The following is a 15911-nucleotide window of genomic DNA, read 5'->3' on the forward strand; positions in this document are numbered from 1 at the left end:
AGTTTCTACCCCACACAACTTCACAAAACTAGCAGATATGAACGAATGGGTTGCCCCCGAATTAAATAAAACAACAACTCTATTCGAAAGCAATAACATGGTACGTGTCATCACGTTCCTAGCGCGTTCCGCATCTGCTGGAGTAAGTGAATATACTCTCGCTGGAGCCGTTGCCGGATCCGTGGTTGCCTGATAATTTCCTCGAGGCACTTGATTACTCCCACGGTTCTGGCTCTGTGCAGGCATAATCCTTCTCTGTTCCGGACAATACTTCGCCATGTGGGCCGACTGGCCACAGTTGAAGCAAACACCTCTGAATGGCTGACACTCGCCTTTGTGCCATTTATGGCACTTTGTGCACGGTGCGGTGGATGGATCCCCCTGAAAACTCAGCCGCTCGGTGTTCTGTCGATATGCGGAACTATAGCTCTTCTTCTTCTTCCACGATCCCTGCCGAGAACTACTCTGAGGACCAGAAGATATTGGCCTCTTCCCCTGTACCTGTACAACCTCATCTCCTCGAATGTCGATCTCAACTATGGTGGCTTTATCCACCAGAACAGAAAACTCACGGATCTGCAGCATCCCCACAAGACGGTGGATGTCTTTCCTCAGACCCTTCTCGAACTTCCGAGCCTTCTCGTGTTCATTCGGAACTAAGTATGGCGCAAATTGAGATAACTCGATGTATTTGGAAGCATATCTCTGCACCGACAAAGTCCCCTGCGTCAGGCCTGACTCGTCAGCTTTCGCATCCCGAGTAGAGACCGGAAAGTATCTCTCGAAGAATACTTCCTTGAAGCGGCGCCATGTCATATCAGATAAACCAGCTCTCTGCCTCTCAAGCAGACTCACCGCTGTCCACCATCGCCCTGCCTCCCTAGCCAGTTGGAAGGTAGCGTACAAGACCTTCTGCTTCTCAGTGCAGTGGAGGACTCCCAAAATCCTCTCGGTCTTCTTAATCCAATCTTTCACCACAATCGGATCCGATCCTCCCGTAAATGTCAGAGGGTGCATGCGTGTGAACCTCTCGATGGTACATCCCGCATCAGTAGGAGAGCTCTCGCATCTCCTGACACTCCATCCAATTTCCTGGATCACCTGTCTCACCATACTACGAGACACAGAAGGAGACTCATCACTTGCCGTCTCCTCGGAGCCACTTTCCAAGTTATTATCCTTGGGCTCCATGCTGAAAACAGAATAGGATTCGGTTAGAATCCCTACAACACATACAGTTAATACAATGATCTACACTAATTATGTTAACTACTTCCTGCGAGGTCCTGGTCTGTCCTATCACACCGACACGAAAGTCATCAATGATCTGCCCTACTTTTACTAGAATCGTCATCCTAGGAAAAAACACGGAATAACGTCGATAATTCCCAGTCTAGCAACCGAACAACCCACAACCAACTCTACCCATATCCATATCCTATACTCTGGTATGAACACATCAATACTCCTAACCAAGTCTACAAGACCTAATAACTTGGTTAGCTCTGATACCAAGCTGTCACGCCTCGAACCCTGAATGGGACCCAGGGGTCAATTTAGTAACTTAACCTGTCTCTGTATCAATATAAATCATACATGATACCATATACAAGAGGGTCCGACCCCGTGGGGTAACAGATGCCCTATATACATACATAAAATACATATCCATACTCATCAATATACGCAGCGGAAAACGGTCTTTCTTTACATCAAACTGTACCGTACCAGAGTCTATACCATACAAGGTTAAACATTCCCACAAGACTATACATACTACGGGTGTCCACAAAATCCATCACGACAACCCGGTTACAAAACTCGTACCTATCAGGTACTAACAGTAGCTAAACACACCCCCCGCTTCCAGATGCTAAGATGCTAGTTTCGGCTACCTGAAGGACCTGAAAACATTTGTATATATTCGGGGTGAGACACCTCTCAGTAAGGGAGAAAACAGGTTATATAAGTGTGTGGCATACTAGTGTCATTTTCATACTTCATAACACATTTATACGATACAGTTTGAAACAATACATACAGTTTCAAAACAAGTTCCATACATTTCCATACAGTTCCATACATTTCCATATAATTCCATACAGTTCCAATATTTTCACAAAATCATTCTAGTTCATACGATACTTAAATACATACACACATACATATGGTCAGTGTCGTCACACTACTCACAACTGCACTAGTCCTAGTCTCACAACGGTTACGTTCCAACACATTAAACTATGAAGGTTTCCGACTCAGGCCCCATAGTGAATCCATTGCTACATATGCAACTACACAAGGTCACCTGGTCTAACCCCGATTACGTTACCATGTGCAAACTACGCTGCGTCAACCTAGGCCCACTGTGGTCCGTTGCTACATTCGGTGACCAATCGAATAAAACTAGTGATATTTCGCACCCCGGATATAGAGCCGGCCACTCTTGCCCATGGTAATTAGCCGTTACAGGGCACAACGTACTGTAGTTAGCCGCCCCTAGCTGTTACAGCGTACGATAGTTAGCCGCCCCTAGCTGTTACGGCGTACGGTAGTTAGCCGCCCCTAGCCGTTTCACAAAACCTGGAATCACTTTGGAACTCACGTCCCCATACATTTCAGTGTACGGTAATAAGCCGCCACATAGCTGTTTTTCACAAATACCTAGAACATTTACATACATACACACGTACCACACTTATTTAGTTTACGGCAAATCATATCGTTTACAATTTTAAGTATATAGTTTATGCAAATATGGATTACGGTCACCTCAATAATACAGTTTAAACAACTTAAACGATTTTCCAATCAAATAAGAGATGATACCCGAAATCCCCAATTTTTCCTAAAACTATAACCCGAAAATTCCTTGTTTTTTCTTGATAGATTTCCCCAAATAAGTAGTCAAAACATACATAAAATCATAGCCTATAGGCTTACCGATCCTGATTTTGAAAATGAACTGATATAAACAGAATCCCCTTACCTCAACCCGAAACCAAACCATTAACTCTACGGCACTCAAAACTACGAACCGAGACTCCGAAATCTACAAACCACAATACTAAACATGCTTATAATCCATACTACTACACATATACTGAATCAGAAATGAAAACCGAGCCTTACCTCGATTTTGGCCTGAAACCCGAAAATGCTCGAATCGAGATTCCGATCCACAGAAGTTGTAGAGAATCCCTCCATGATCCTCATGGTAACCTCAGATTTCCGATTCTATGAACGACCGGCAAGGAAATCTAGAGAGAGATAGAGAGAGTAGAGAAACTTAATGAAGAAGAAAAGTAATTTTCCTTTTATACCCCCTTTGACCCGCCCAGTTTTTGTTGACGAAAAGTCTACTGCCTTCATCAACGAAATCTGGCTTCGTCGACAAAATCTTTAGAAATTCCTTTTATATTTTCCGGGTTCTTACACGACCTAACCCCTAAGGTCTTTCTAAGGTCATTTTTAGTTATTCTTGGTTTGAGCTTACATATTATACCATGCATGTGATGTGTGTGTGCTTATTACAAACCAAAGACCCTAATTTACTATTTTAGACCAATTACGGAGGAGAAACATATATTACAATCATAAATATAAATTGGTCTTCAAGTTTCATTTACTTTATGTGCATCTTGATCTTGACGATTGAGGTTCCTATACATAATCTCATATACCCGTTAGATATTATGAGTATTTGTCATAATTAAAATCGTGCATGACCTATAAGGTCAACAATGGTACCAAGCATTCTTAACACTTGAGCCATCGGGGTTTTTAGAACATACAATTACAATTTATACAATAAAAATAGTGTAGCGCCCTGAAACCGGTGGGGTCCGAAGTGCTATTATTCCATACATATAAATCTTTGATACCATAACTGTATTTAAAACATGCAGTGAAAGACAATTTAACCTCAAATACTTTGCGAGAGTTCTAAACCATCCCACTTACACATATGTATCTCCATGTTATATATTACATCCCAAAATAAACAAAACATAATAAACTAGTGTCTCGCTTACACTTACAATAACTACAAAAACTAGTCCCAGCCTTGTAGCACGCTAGGCTCCATTCCCTATAGGACTTGAAATATGAGATGAATATTGGGGTGAGACACTTCTCAGTAAGATGGATTAGATTATCATTAGTGTGTGGCTAACAAGAGTTTTAGTGTGAACAAAATACATTCATATATTTAACTGTAAGTGAAATGGCATTTGAAAACTGTACACTCGCACCTATATCATTGAAAATACATACATTTTCCTTGATAATATACTTTCGGTTCAATATAGCTCATTTTTCATAAATTACATATATGAATAGAGAATCATCCTTATTGGGGCATCATATGACATTATGTATTAACCCCACATGATCGGGTTGTGCGGTCCGAAGACTGGACCTGGCAATCTGGCTGGCCGACCACTACTAGGTCAACATGACATGTTCTGATGTATGATCTAAATCGACTGTTTACCGCCTATACTTCCACTACAGTGTTGCTGCACTAACACATTTCACTAGCTATGGTACCGAACTTTCATAAGAGCTAGTCCTTCAGGGTTCATATACCATATATATAATTTACATAGTAAAAACACTAGGCAAAAAGTGTGATCAAAATACCATATTTGACAAACTTAAGCTATAATCTAACCTTGAACTATCTGACTATTCACATAGATGCGAAGACTTCTATACTTTTTTATGATGATTCCTTTGCACCGTTGAGCAATGAAAATTACTTGTACTTTTCCCATAAAAATTATTTTTATTTTTCAAGAATTTCAAAAATATTTTTCCTTTAAGAAAGTAAACATTTCATGCATTTATTTGTTATTTATAATCACATTCATGTATTATGTTTTGAAGTTTTCTGTCTTTTGTGTTTTGTTTTGTTTTTTTCATTTTTTTTGTTTTTATTTTCTAGGGAAACTACTTTATTGAAAAAATTTTGGGTAAAAAATATTAACCTTCATAAAATTTGACAAATTAAAAGACATTGACCTCTCTCAATATTTCAAAAATCTTATGGAAAAATTTTGAAATTCTAAAAATTTCATAAACTTGTCATGAGATTTGTCAAAATAACATAGACCTCTTTTAAATTTGAGAAAAAAAAAAACTAATTTTTTGAAGGGTATAAGCATCCTAAAAATCAAATGTGAAGGAAAGTATTAGATTTTTAAAATTTTAAGAGAGGTTTGTAAGATTTTTTAAAATTCTGAGGAGGTCTTGATTTTTTTGGGTCAAATTTTAGGAAAAGTTTGTATCTTTTACCTTAAAATTTTGTAAGTGTTGCAGGGCAAGCTGTATTTCTCATAGTAGGACAACTTTTAAGTGGACGAAATGCATTTCCAAAACATGAGTTCCAAAATGAAATCGCGCGTCGCAAAGACAATTTAGAGACCATTTAATCTCAGGAAGACCCCTTTAGAAAAAGGAAATGACGCAGGGGAACTAAAAGCACGATTTATTGAAATGTAGTTTTCGGAAAACGCTTTCCTATGGAATTGACTCGTTTTTCGTAGGGCCTATTTCTTCACTGTTAAGATGGCTGCGTCCAAGTTCATATGTTTAGACTTGAGAGCGAGAGAGAGAGAGTTGCTGCATCAAATGGAGAAGGAAGGGGAAGGCGCCCATTGTCTTCCATACAAGCATCTGCTTTCATGCCCATTTGGTGTTTCTCCCTCGCAGGTTCTCGTCTCCACCATACGTCAATTTTTGTCTTACAGTGGGTGATCGTGCGTGTGTGGTGAATGCCTTTACATTTGTGTGCATTACCCCTGAATTATGTTTATTGTTGTTGGAGAAAGGTGTCTGTGGTTTTCCATGAATCGTTTGACAGGATGTCTCATTCAGATCATAGCCTGGAAAGCTCTATTTCTGAGGTAGGACTTGAATTGTATCATTGATTCTCAATATGTTATATCTCCATATGTTTGTATTACACGTTCTGAACCGTGCTTGCGTGTCCTTGTTTGTGTGTGATCGTTAGTATTACTCTGTAAACTCATCAAGCACAGCTTTTGAAGTGCTGCTACATTTAAAAAACCATGGAAATGGAGTTAGCCCGCAGCTCACTGTATCTGAAACTAAAATTGGGTTTGAAGTATCCTTTTTAGTTTGAAACTTAAATGACTCCATTTAATTTCTTTTGGCATTGTTTAAATATTGCTATTTATTTGGTTTCCAACCAAAAAAAAAAAAAAAGAAGGTTTTGAAACTCTTAATTGCTAATCCCCAAACTATGACCCACGTTTCGCACTCATCTCCAAACTTCAATTCGCCCCCATCAATCCTAAACGTCCAAAAAATCATCCCACTATTAGTCTCAATTGGGGATTTTGGAAGTGTTGGGTTGGTCTCTCCCATGTGGTAAGACCCATCTTATACAAATGATAAAATAAATAAACAAAAATAAAAATGGAAGGAAAAAGGGGGTTTGGAAGTTGATCCTTGCATGGAGCATAAATATTGGGTTGACTTGGGCAAAATTTCCCTGCCAAACTTGTTTCAAGACTAATTAATTAGTCTTGGATTTGTTTATGCACTAGTGGAGGCATATCTTTACAAGGCATGCATGGTTGGCTTTGCAACTTGGTGGTTTTGTGCTTGAAGGCTACTTATATGATGGGTACAACTTTGCTTCCCAAGTATGCAAGAGTATCTTTTCAAAGTCATATCTTGACTTTGGGACAATTGTCTAGACAATTGTAGTATTGGGAAGTTGAACATTATAAGCATGAAGGGTCTATATAAGGAGTGGGGTTTTATTGCCATGTGGGGGCAGAGAGAGAGGTGTGAGTTGTGCCTCGTAGAGTGTAAGTTCAAGAGAGAGTGATAGGGGTTCACCTTTGGATTATTCCTCACACATCTTTTCTTGGGTTAGGAAAGGGTTGTGGTTATTCACAATTGTGGGGAGAGAAGTGATAGTCTTTGCTGTATTTTTCTCGACACCTTGATTAATTGAAATCTTACTGGATTGTTGTGGATGTAGGCCTGGTGCTGAACCACATAAAGATCTTGTATCGTGGTTGATCACTTTTCTTTTGTTTCTTACAATTTTATTTTGTCTCTTTATTAATTGTGGTGTGGGTGGTCTCTATGGCCCAATAGGAAGGAACTCCAAACTATTGCACAAGTAGTCTAAGAACTAAGTTTCACACTTGTCCCCAAATTTTGGTACTATATGAAACTGAGTCAACATTTTTGGGGCGAGTGAGAAAATTGTTGCACCTTTGAAAATTTGGAATGATAGTGACAAAAAAAAAAAGTTGAAGTTTGGGGACGAATATGAAACATAGGTCATACTTTTGAGATTCTTGGTGCTATTTAACCTTATGCAAATGTTTGGGTTCTAGAATGTGATGGGGTGGAATGGAGTGGAAAGAAAATTTGAATGAGGAAGGTTAAGAAATTGAGTGATAAACGGATCCCTTTCCATTTAAGTTCTTGGCATTGCCTGCTTTGGAACTGCTTTCTATTTGGTTGTAAAGGAAAGGGAATAAGAATGAAGAATCAACTAGCTCAAATTGTTTATTGAAAAAACACAGAACTGTGATTTGGGATTAGTCGTATGCATGTTTTTGTTTGCATGGCTCCCAAATATGATTTAAAAAAAAAATATATATGATTCAAAAATTTAATTTCTCTTTTGCTCTCTTTATTACTCAACAGCCAAACAGAACATGAGCATAGAATTCTAACGGTCATGAATCCCATTTCAACTTGACTTTGATGATTGTGGTCACATCCCATATCTCATATCTAGTTAGCAGTTTTATGTGCCTTGTAAAGAAATGCGTCCTCGTTTAGTTTTAGACTTTTAGTGAAATGCTCAAGCTGCTATTAAGTCATCTGCCTAAACCTTTTTAATTTTGGTGTTCTTTATTAGATATGGGATCAAAGGATTCAACAAAACACATCATTATACAATGGAAAAAAATTTAGGGTATGAGCATCTTCTCTAGCATTCAAGTTTGTTTCAATTCATTGTTCATGTTTACTCATGATTATATTTTGTTTCATCTGTTTATGCTTAACTTGTCATTTTTTTTAAAAGAAAAATTCTTTTACTTATTGTTTATGATGCTTAGATTGCCTAATTGGGCATCATTATGCTATAAATGAATTAGGATGCGGTATAACTAAAAAAGTTCATCTTCTTTGAGAGGCTGTAGGGGTCATAGCTTCCTTGTTGCTGGGTGCAAACTGCAAAATATATAATGATTCCTTTTACTCTTATCTTCAGAGAACAATAATTTTAATCTACACCAAACCTCCATTATTTGTCCATGGTATGGTATAAAATATCTTCTGCTTCACTTTTGTCTTTGAATCATATCATGTATTGTTTCATATCATGTGTTGTTTCCTACACTTAAAACTTTTTAACGAATTGTTAAGAATATAAATTTATATGCGAGATGTATCTAATGCTTATTAGATGATGTACGACATTTATTTGGAATAACTGTCGACAGCATCCTCTTACCAAAATTTAACAAAAACAAGGTTACTAGAGACATTCTATTCATCATTTCTAACTCTATAAAGTTTAGGTTATGCTAATATTTGATAAGGTATGACGTTTTATTTCACTAATTAATAAGTCTCAATATTTGAAATTGCCCATGATTGTGTAAGTTGGCGGAAAATGATTCATGTAGTTAACTCACTTAGTGGGACTTAAGCGTTGGTTTGTTTTTGCTGTATAAACATGAGTAGTTCTTAAAATCAAATTATAATTATAATTTTTAAAAATTTTTATTAGAAACGATAATTGCAACTTCATATCCTTTCTATTACAATGCATCATTCAACTCTTTCTTTTCTTCTTAGGCGGGCTCTTTTTCTTGGGATTTCCATCTTTTTAGAGATTTTGGAAATAATATTTTGATAAGTGACAAAACACCATGTGTTGTGTGAAGAATAAGTGAAGATTTAGTCAAATATATACATATGCATTAATAGATGCAATAGTTGCGATGATAGATACACAAACAGATGGACTAACAATTGTAGTGACAAATGAAGAAATAGATGTAATAATAGATACATTGTTAGCAGCATTCACAGACATAATAGTAGGTAAATATACAAATGTACTAACAAATGCAATGGTGGATGCAATAGAGGCATGTACAACTGCACTAATAGATGTGGTTTTAGAAGAGATGACATAATCAGATACATTCATTACTATTTAGCGAATCGAGTACTTCATACCATGATTATTATTAAGTGCTATGAAATTTCTTGATAGGTCAAATAAAAAATTTGAAATTGCCCAAACAAATTCACATCTCATTGGAAATTTAAGAAGACAAGTCTAGGCTGACAAAATCATACGGAAGACTATTTAAATGGAAAATTGAATGTTGGTCATTAAATGTTTCTTAGTGGGCGTTGTGCATCTATTAACCCTAATCATGCTTGCCAGAAGGGTCTATATATAGAAGAGCTTAATCAAAGGGGAAGTTTGATAAAAAATACATACACCTGGGAAGTTTATAATTCTTATTGTATTTTCGAGTCCATGATGTGCTCATTGTAGTATCTTCAGAATTTCAAATTGGGTGCGGATTGTGATACCTTTTCGTGGCCCTTAATTTTTCTCGACCTCTCCTTTGGAGGTAACCCTAACTCTAAAACCTTTTGGGATCCCCATGTTGGATAAGGTGGCTAGGAGGTTGGAGGGTTGGAAGAAGGCTTGTTTTTCCTTTGGGGGTTGTGCTGCTCTCTCGAATATCGCAATTTATTATCTCTTTTTGTTCAAAATCCCCACTAGAGCGGCCAAATCCTTAGAGAGGTTGATGTGTGATTTTCTTTGGTCAGGTTTTGGGGAGGGTAGGCATGACCATCTTGTTAGTTGGGACTTGGTGAGCAACTCTAAGTTTGGGGGAGGTTTGGGCATTCGGAATGTGGTACCCAAGAACATCTTTTTTATGGGTAAATGGCTTTGGAGATTCCCTCTGAAAATTGAGTTCCTTTAGCAAAAGCTTATAAAGAGTAAGTATGGGATCAGACGGAATAGGTGGGAGACGAGGTGCAATGGCATCCTATCTTATGCATGTCCTTGGAAATTTGTATTTTAGGCAACCAAGGTCTTAAATTCCGATTTCGACTAAAATCTCGAAGCTCCAAAAGCACAAAAATTTTGACGGAAATTTTGATTTCAATGTCAATTTCGATTTCAATTTGGAAAATGGTGGAAATTAGTAGTAAAGCATGAAATTCTTTTATGAAACTTTAGAAATGGTTAATAAACATAATAATGTAAGTTTTAGGAGTAATATATTACAAATTAAATACATCTATGTTGTGTATGAGGTGCAATAGTTGTACTATAAATATATAATATGTGTATTGAACATATTATGTTAGTATAAATGAAATTCATAAATCAATTAAATATTATTTATTATACAAGTAAAGATAATTTACACATTAATGGTTAAATAAAATGTCGTTAATTTTCCATTTAATTTCAAAAGCCCTTTTAATAATCTTTTGTTTCAATTAAAAAAAGGATAAATTAAGAGAGAAATTTCTCTTCTTGTCTAAATCTCACATCTGAATTCTAAGAAAATTTCATTTTATATTTAAAATTTAAAATTTCGAGATTTCGATGAATTTCGTATGATTCATTGAAATTTCAATAGAATTTACACAAGACGAAAATCGAATTCCATTTCAATTTTGAGGGTGACGGAAAGTGGAAATTTTGACTGAAATTTTGATAATTTTGTGGAAATTTAAGATCATGCAGGTAACTAGCCAATTCTTTCTCTCATTAACTTCAAAGTGGGATTGGCAATAAAGCCCGCTTCTATGTGTGGGTGGGGGAGATTTCATTGGAATTGAAGGTTCCTCGTCTTTTTAAGCTCCCTTCTCTTCATAATGCTCCTATCAGCTCCTTTGTTTCTTTTGAGTTTCTTCTTGGGATTGCCACTTCTTTAGGAATTTTAATATAAGAGTGGCTGATGAGCTCATTACTCTTATTTCCTTGTTAGACCAACACGTTCCCTCTTTTAGTGAGATGAGACTTGAGAGAGTGTGGGAGGGGAATTCTTCACATATGTTTACTTCTAAATCTGTTCTCTCCTACCTACTGTAAATCCATATCCCTAAAATTTTTCCTTGGCACTGCTGTTTTGGAGAGTTGAGGTGTCGGGGAAGATTTGGGCTTTTGTTTGGACTGTGATTCTGCACGCATGATCTGCTTTAGAGGAGAAGACCCTATATGGCTCTCAGTCCTAATATACGCTTCATGTGTTGTGAAAACTGTGAGTCCAATGCCCTTCTCTTTGTGCATTGCAAGGTGGCATCACAGCTTTGGAATGGCCTTCTCTTTCTGGCTGGGGAAGAGTTGGTGGCTCTGCAAAAGGTGAGAGACTTGCTTCATGTTAACTTTAGGGGCTTTGGAAAGAATAGGATGGCAGAGCTCTATAGCTTGCAACTGTTTTTTCTATCCTTTGGACCTTGTGGGTAGAAAGAAATGCTAGAATTTTTAGAAGTTGATCAACTTCCTGACGATTTTTGTGGGATAGAACGACTTTCCTTGCCTCTTTGTGGGTGCACGCCTGGGGGTTTCTTAAGGGGTTTTCCGCTGTTTGACCTCATTAGAGACTGGGAAGCAGCGCTTTTTTATTGGTTTTTGTTTTGTATTGTATTTTGTTGTTCATATATTGGTACTTTCCTTGTTTATAGTTTTTTATTGCTTTTTTATCTGGTTGGAGAGGACTCCTTGTCCTCCATATTATGTATTCAATTTTCCAGTTTTAATAAATTATCGTCTTTTTCTGATGTATAAATCTTGAGGAAGACTAGGATAATCTCAGCTTCAATTGTAGGAGTACTGAAATCTTGTGGTGACCTGAGAGCTAGAGATTTTTTTGCGAATTATAGGGAGTGCATCTCTGAAGTGGATTGAGGTCCGATGTGCGGTGGCACAAACTGCTAGATGGTGTGTCAAGTGTGTGAGCAAGTTGGCTTGAGGGACGATTGTTCGATGAGAGTAACTTTGTCATGTATATCAGGAGACCAAACGACTATACATCCTGTGTCACTCTCACCTTGATTCTATTGCGTTATATTTCATTGTGTGGACTAACATTTTGGGTTTGCATGAATTGAATCACATGCTATATATATTGCGCTTGAATATGTTTACTCCTGTTTGGGTCATCTCTTTGCTTTAGCTGCTCTTTGTAGGGTGTGCATAAACCGGTTTGCAACAAAATAACTGACTGAGAATTGAAGTTTTTTGGTCCATTTGGTTTGGTTCGGTGCAAATTTTTCTGCTGAAAAAAAGGGTTCAGTTTTCGGTCATACAAAGCAATTTTTTGGTCGGAACCAAAAACTGAATTTCAGCTCACTTATCCCTTGTATTTGAAGCCTTGCCCCTTGCACCCTTGTCTTAGTAGTGCAGTCCATTGCAAGCCCACTGTTGTAGCCCAACTCCAGCCTTCAAGAGTTACCTACAGTTGCAATTTCCTAGGGAGTTAGGGTTTGAAATTTGCAACATCCCCAATTCCTCTTTGCCTTTGTGCAAGTGTGGCAATGTGGTGTGTGCAATTGCAAGGAGACTTGCAGTATCCTCCTTGGCTCCTTGGCCTGCTGGCCAGTGCCTCCTTCCTCAGCCTGGCTCCTCCTCCGGCCTGTTCCTGGTGGTTGGTAAAGACTGAAACATATTTGGGGACTCACAGTCACAGCCTCACGATTCACATGTATATTTCCCCAATTTTTTCTTCAATGTTTCAAATATTTTGATTATTTCCCCACTTCTTTTTCACAACAAACTAAAATTGTTAACAAGGGGTTATGTTTTGGACCTTTCGGTTATTCCATATATTTGCTCAGTAGGTTTGGTACAATGCCCAGCTCATAATTTTCTGTGAAGGTTGGTTTGGTCAGTTTTTAGGGATTTCAGACCGAACTGAGCTGATCAGTTTGGTTTTTGATTGTGAGGCAACTTCGGTTTGGTTTGGTCCGCTCACTCGTAAGAGTGAATAAATTTTGGTTCTCTTATTTTTACCACCAAATCAATTGAACTGACCGAATGCACAGCCCTAGCTCTTTGTTTTGAAGTTATCTGAAGACAGGTGTATTCTGAAAACACCCAATTCACACCCCCCCCCCCTCTTGGGTGCCTACCAGTTACTGAGACCATTAGGAATCTCAATGAAAGAGAGGTTGACAAGGTCACTACTTGCTTAGTGTTGTGGCTCATTTTGTTCTCTTCAATATGGTTTGATGAGAGAGTTATATTTTGTGTTCTTTTCTTCTAAATCTTTTTTCCTTCATCCCTTCAAAATTCCTTCCCCTCATCATTTTCCTTGGACCCAGAGCATATGGAATGTAAAAGTTCTCTTTAAGATTTGGACTTACATCTAGACCATGACTCTCAATAGGATTAATACACATGTTTTCCTATAGGTTAGACCCTATTTGGCTGTAAGGCCCTCAGTCTTGATATGGGCATAATGAAATTAGTGCACACATTTTCTTGATTGACAGGTGGCGAACCATCTGTGGATTTTTCTTTTTTTCTTGTTTTGATGAAGTGTGGGCAGCACCTTGGGTTGTTGGAGACTTCTTGCTAATGAGAAGTTGGGGCTTTGGAAAGAGTAGAGAGGGAAGAGCATTATGGATTTGTGTGGTTTTCGCTATTTTGTGGACCATACGAGAATTTCCAAGGCTTGTGCAATCTCTCCTCTTCTTTTTTTGTTGAGATGGAGTAGTGGTTTTGGCTTCTTTTTCAGCTTATTCGTTTGGAGTTTCTTGGGGATGCTGCAGCCTTCAAAGGGATTAGAGGGCAGCATTATTCTGATTTTTCTATTTGTTTATTGTAGGCCGCGTTGTTCTCCTCTCGTTGTACTTTTGGTTGTTCTCTTTTAATAAATTTTTTCAATCCAAAAGACTATCCTGTACCTGCAGGCTGACATACTGATTGAAATAAATGTGGTACATCAATATGAACAAAGTCATTTCTTTCTTTGTTGGCAATTTGGGTAGTCCTTTGGTTTTCTGGAATCTCCACTTCAGGAGACCTCTTAATGATAGGGAGATGGTGGAGTTGTCATCCTTGTTGTCCTTGTTGAATATGGTAACCCTTACTCAAGGAGGGAAGTTCATTTTTTGGACTGTGGATCAGTTGGGCTTGTATTCTTGCAAATCATTCTTTTAATTTTTGACCCATTCCAATTCTTCATTTCCCCTCTATCCTATTATTTGGAAGGCCAAAGCTCCCCCAAATATCAAGGCTTTTACTTGGTTGGTTGTACTTAATAAAATTAATACTAATAATTTGTTGCAAATTTGGAGACCTTTGAAGGTTCTCTCTCCAGATGCATGTGTGCTTTGTTATAAGAACTCTGAGACACCATCTCATCTTCTTTTGCATTGCGAATTTGTTTGGAGGATTTGGAATAAGCCATTTGGTGGAAGATTTGCTGGCTACCTTTTCACAGGTCTTGGAAGGAAGGATAGGGCAGCATTTTGGAAGTTTGGCATATTTGCTGTCTTATGGGGTTTATGGTTGGAGTGTAATGCAGGGATATTTTATGGGAAAAAAATTAAATTGGGTGCTGGTGTGGGAAAAGATTCAATATATGGCTTCTTTGTGGTGTGTCAGGTTTGGGTTTTTCAGGGGTGCTAGTTTTCCAGAATTACAAAGAACTTGCTGGCTTGATGATTTCTCTTTGTTCTTAGTTCTTTATTTCTGGTTTGTCCCAGATTTTTCTCTGAAGATGTTTTGTGCTCCCTCTTGTAAATTCTCTCTATTAATGAAACTTTCTTTCGCTATAAAAAAAAACAACATATGAAATGTAACTTCACCTATGGAAGGAGGAATATTTTGATAAAATATTAAACTTAATGGCCAAGAAATTAATGGCACTACTGGATTTTGATACCTTGGTTCTTTTATGCAAACTGAAAGAGAAATCGAAGATGTTATACATAGAGTTAAAACTAGGTGGGTAAAACAGAGAGTGCTTCAAGTGTGTTGTGTGATGGTAGAATACCCGTATTAAAAGGAAAATTTTATATGACGACCATAAGGCCAACTATGCTATATAGATCATAATGTTGGCCGACTAAGAAATAACACATCCAAACAGTGGAAATTGATGAAATGAGAATGCTAAAGTGGATGAGTGATATAATGTTAAAAGATGAATTAATGAATGAACATATTCGTGGTAAGTTAGACATAGCTCTTGTAGAAGATAAGATAAGGGAGGGGCGACTTAGATGGGACACCAGCAATGTAAGCCAAATAGTGCACTGCTGAGGAGGAGTGAGCTAGTTACTGTTAGTGGCTAGAGAAGAATAACTTGGAATGAGATAGTGAGTAAGGATATAATAGCCTTTTAATTGTCAGAAGAAATCGCTTACAATAATGCAAATCGGGGGAAGAAGATTCATGTAGCCAACCCCATCTAGTAGGACTCAATACTTGGATTGCTGTTATTCTATTAAGGGTAATTTCAATGTGTTTAAATTTGATTTACGAATAAATGTGATGCATGATGTGTCAATATAATTTAAGCGTCTAGTTTGAAGTTAACATTTAAATTTGTAAAATTCACTACTAGTGGTAATATTTATGTGTTTTAATTTACTGTACTCTTCGGCAATAAATTTTCTTCTTATGTAGAGGAAAAAGTATTTTGAGCATAATTTGGAGGAAAATTTTTTGAATTTTTTGCTTTTTTGGATGCAAAAGTGCATTGTAACTTAAGACAATTAGAAAAGGATCCAAATGATTTTAATCTTTCAGGATTGTTGAATGTGAATAGGGAGGATTTAATGAAGAGTTTCATTGAGTTCTATTATAGTGGGATTATTGGGCAAATGCCTTAATTCGACCTTCATTAATTTGG

At 37.4% G+C, this 15911-nt stretch overlaps 1 protein-coding gene across 9 annotated transcripts in view; it reads left to right on the forward strand.

Annotated features, from left to right (window-relative positions):
• Window positions 1-5462: 5462 nt before the first annotated feature.
• Window positions 5463-15911, forward strand: part of LOC131148483 (nudix hydrolase 9) — a 103993-nt gene continuing 93544 nt past the window's right edge. For 5 of the 9 annotated variants that reach the window (XM_058098181.1, XM_058098184.1, XM_058098182.1 and 2 more), the window contains exons 1-3: window positions 5581-5715; window positions 5835-5909; window positions 7916-7972. In XM_058098181.1, coding sequence (XP_057954164.1) covers window positions 5635-5715; window positions 5835-5909; window positions 7916-7972 — 213 coding nt within the window. In that variant the 5' untranslated portion in view covers window positions 5581-5634. Of the gene's footprint in view, window positions 5716-5834; window positions 5910-7915; window positions 7973-15911 lie in introns of all 9 variants that reach the window. The other 4 variants (XM_058098185.1, XM_058098187.1, XM_058098183.1 and 1 more) reach the window with 3 other exon arrangements.

This window comes from Malania oleifera, chromosome 2 (genome assembly GCF_029873635.1).
Source record: "Malania oleifera isolate guangnan ecotype guangnan chromosome 2, ASM2987363v1, whole genome shotgun sequence".
Lineage (NCBI taxonomy): Eukaryota > Viridiplantae > Streptophyta > Magnoliopsida > Santalales > Ximeniaceae > Malania > Malania oleifera.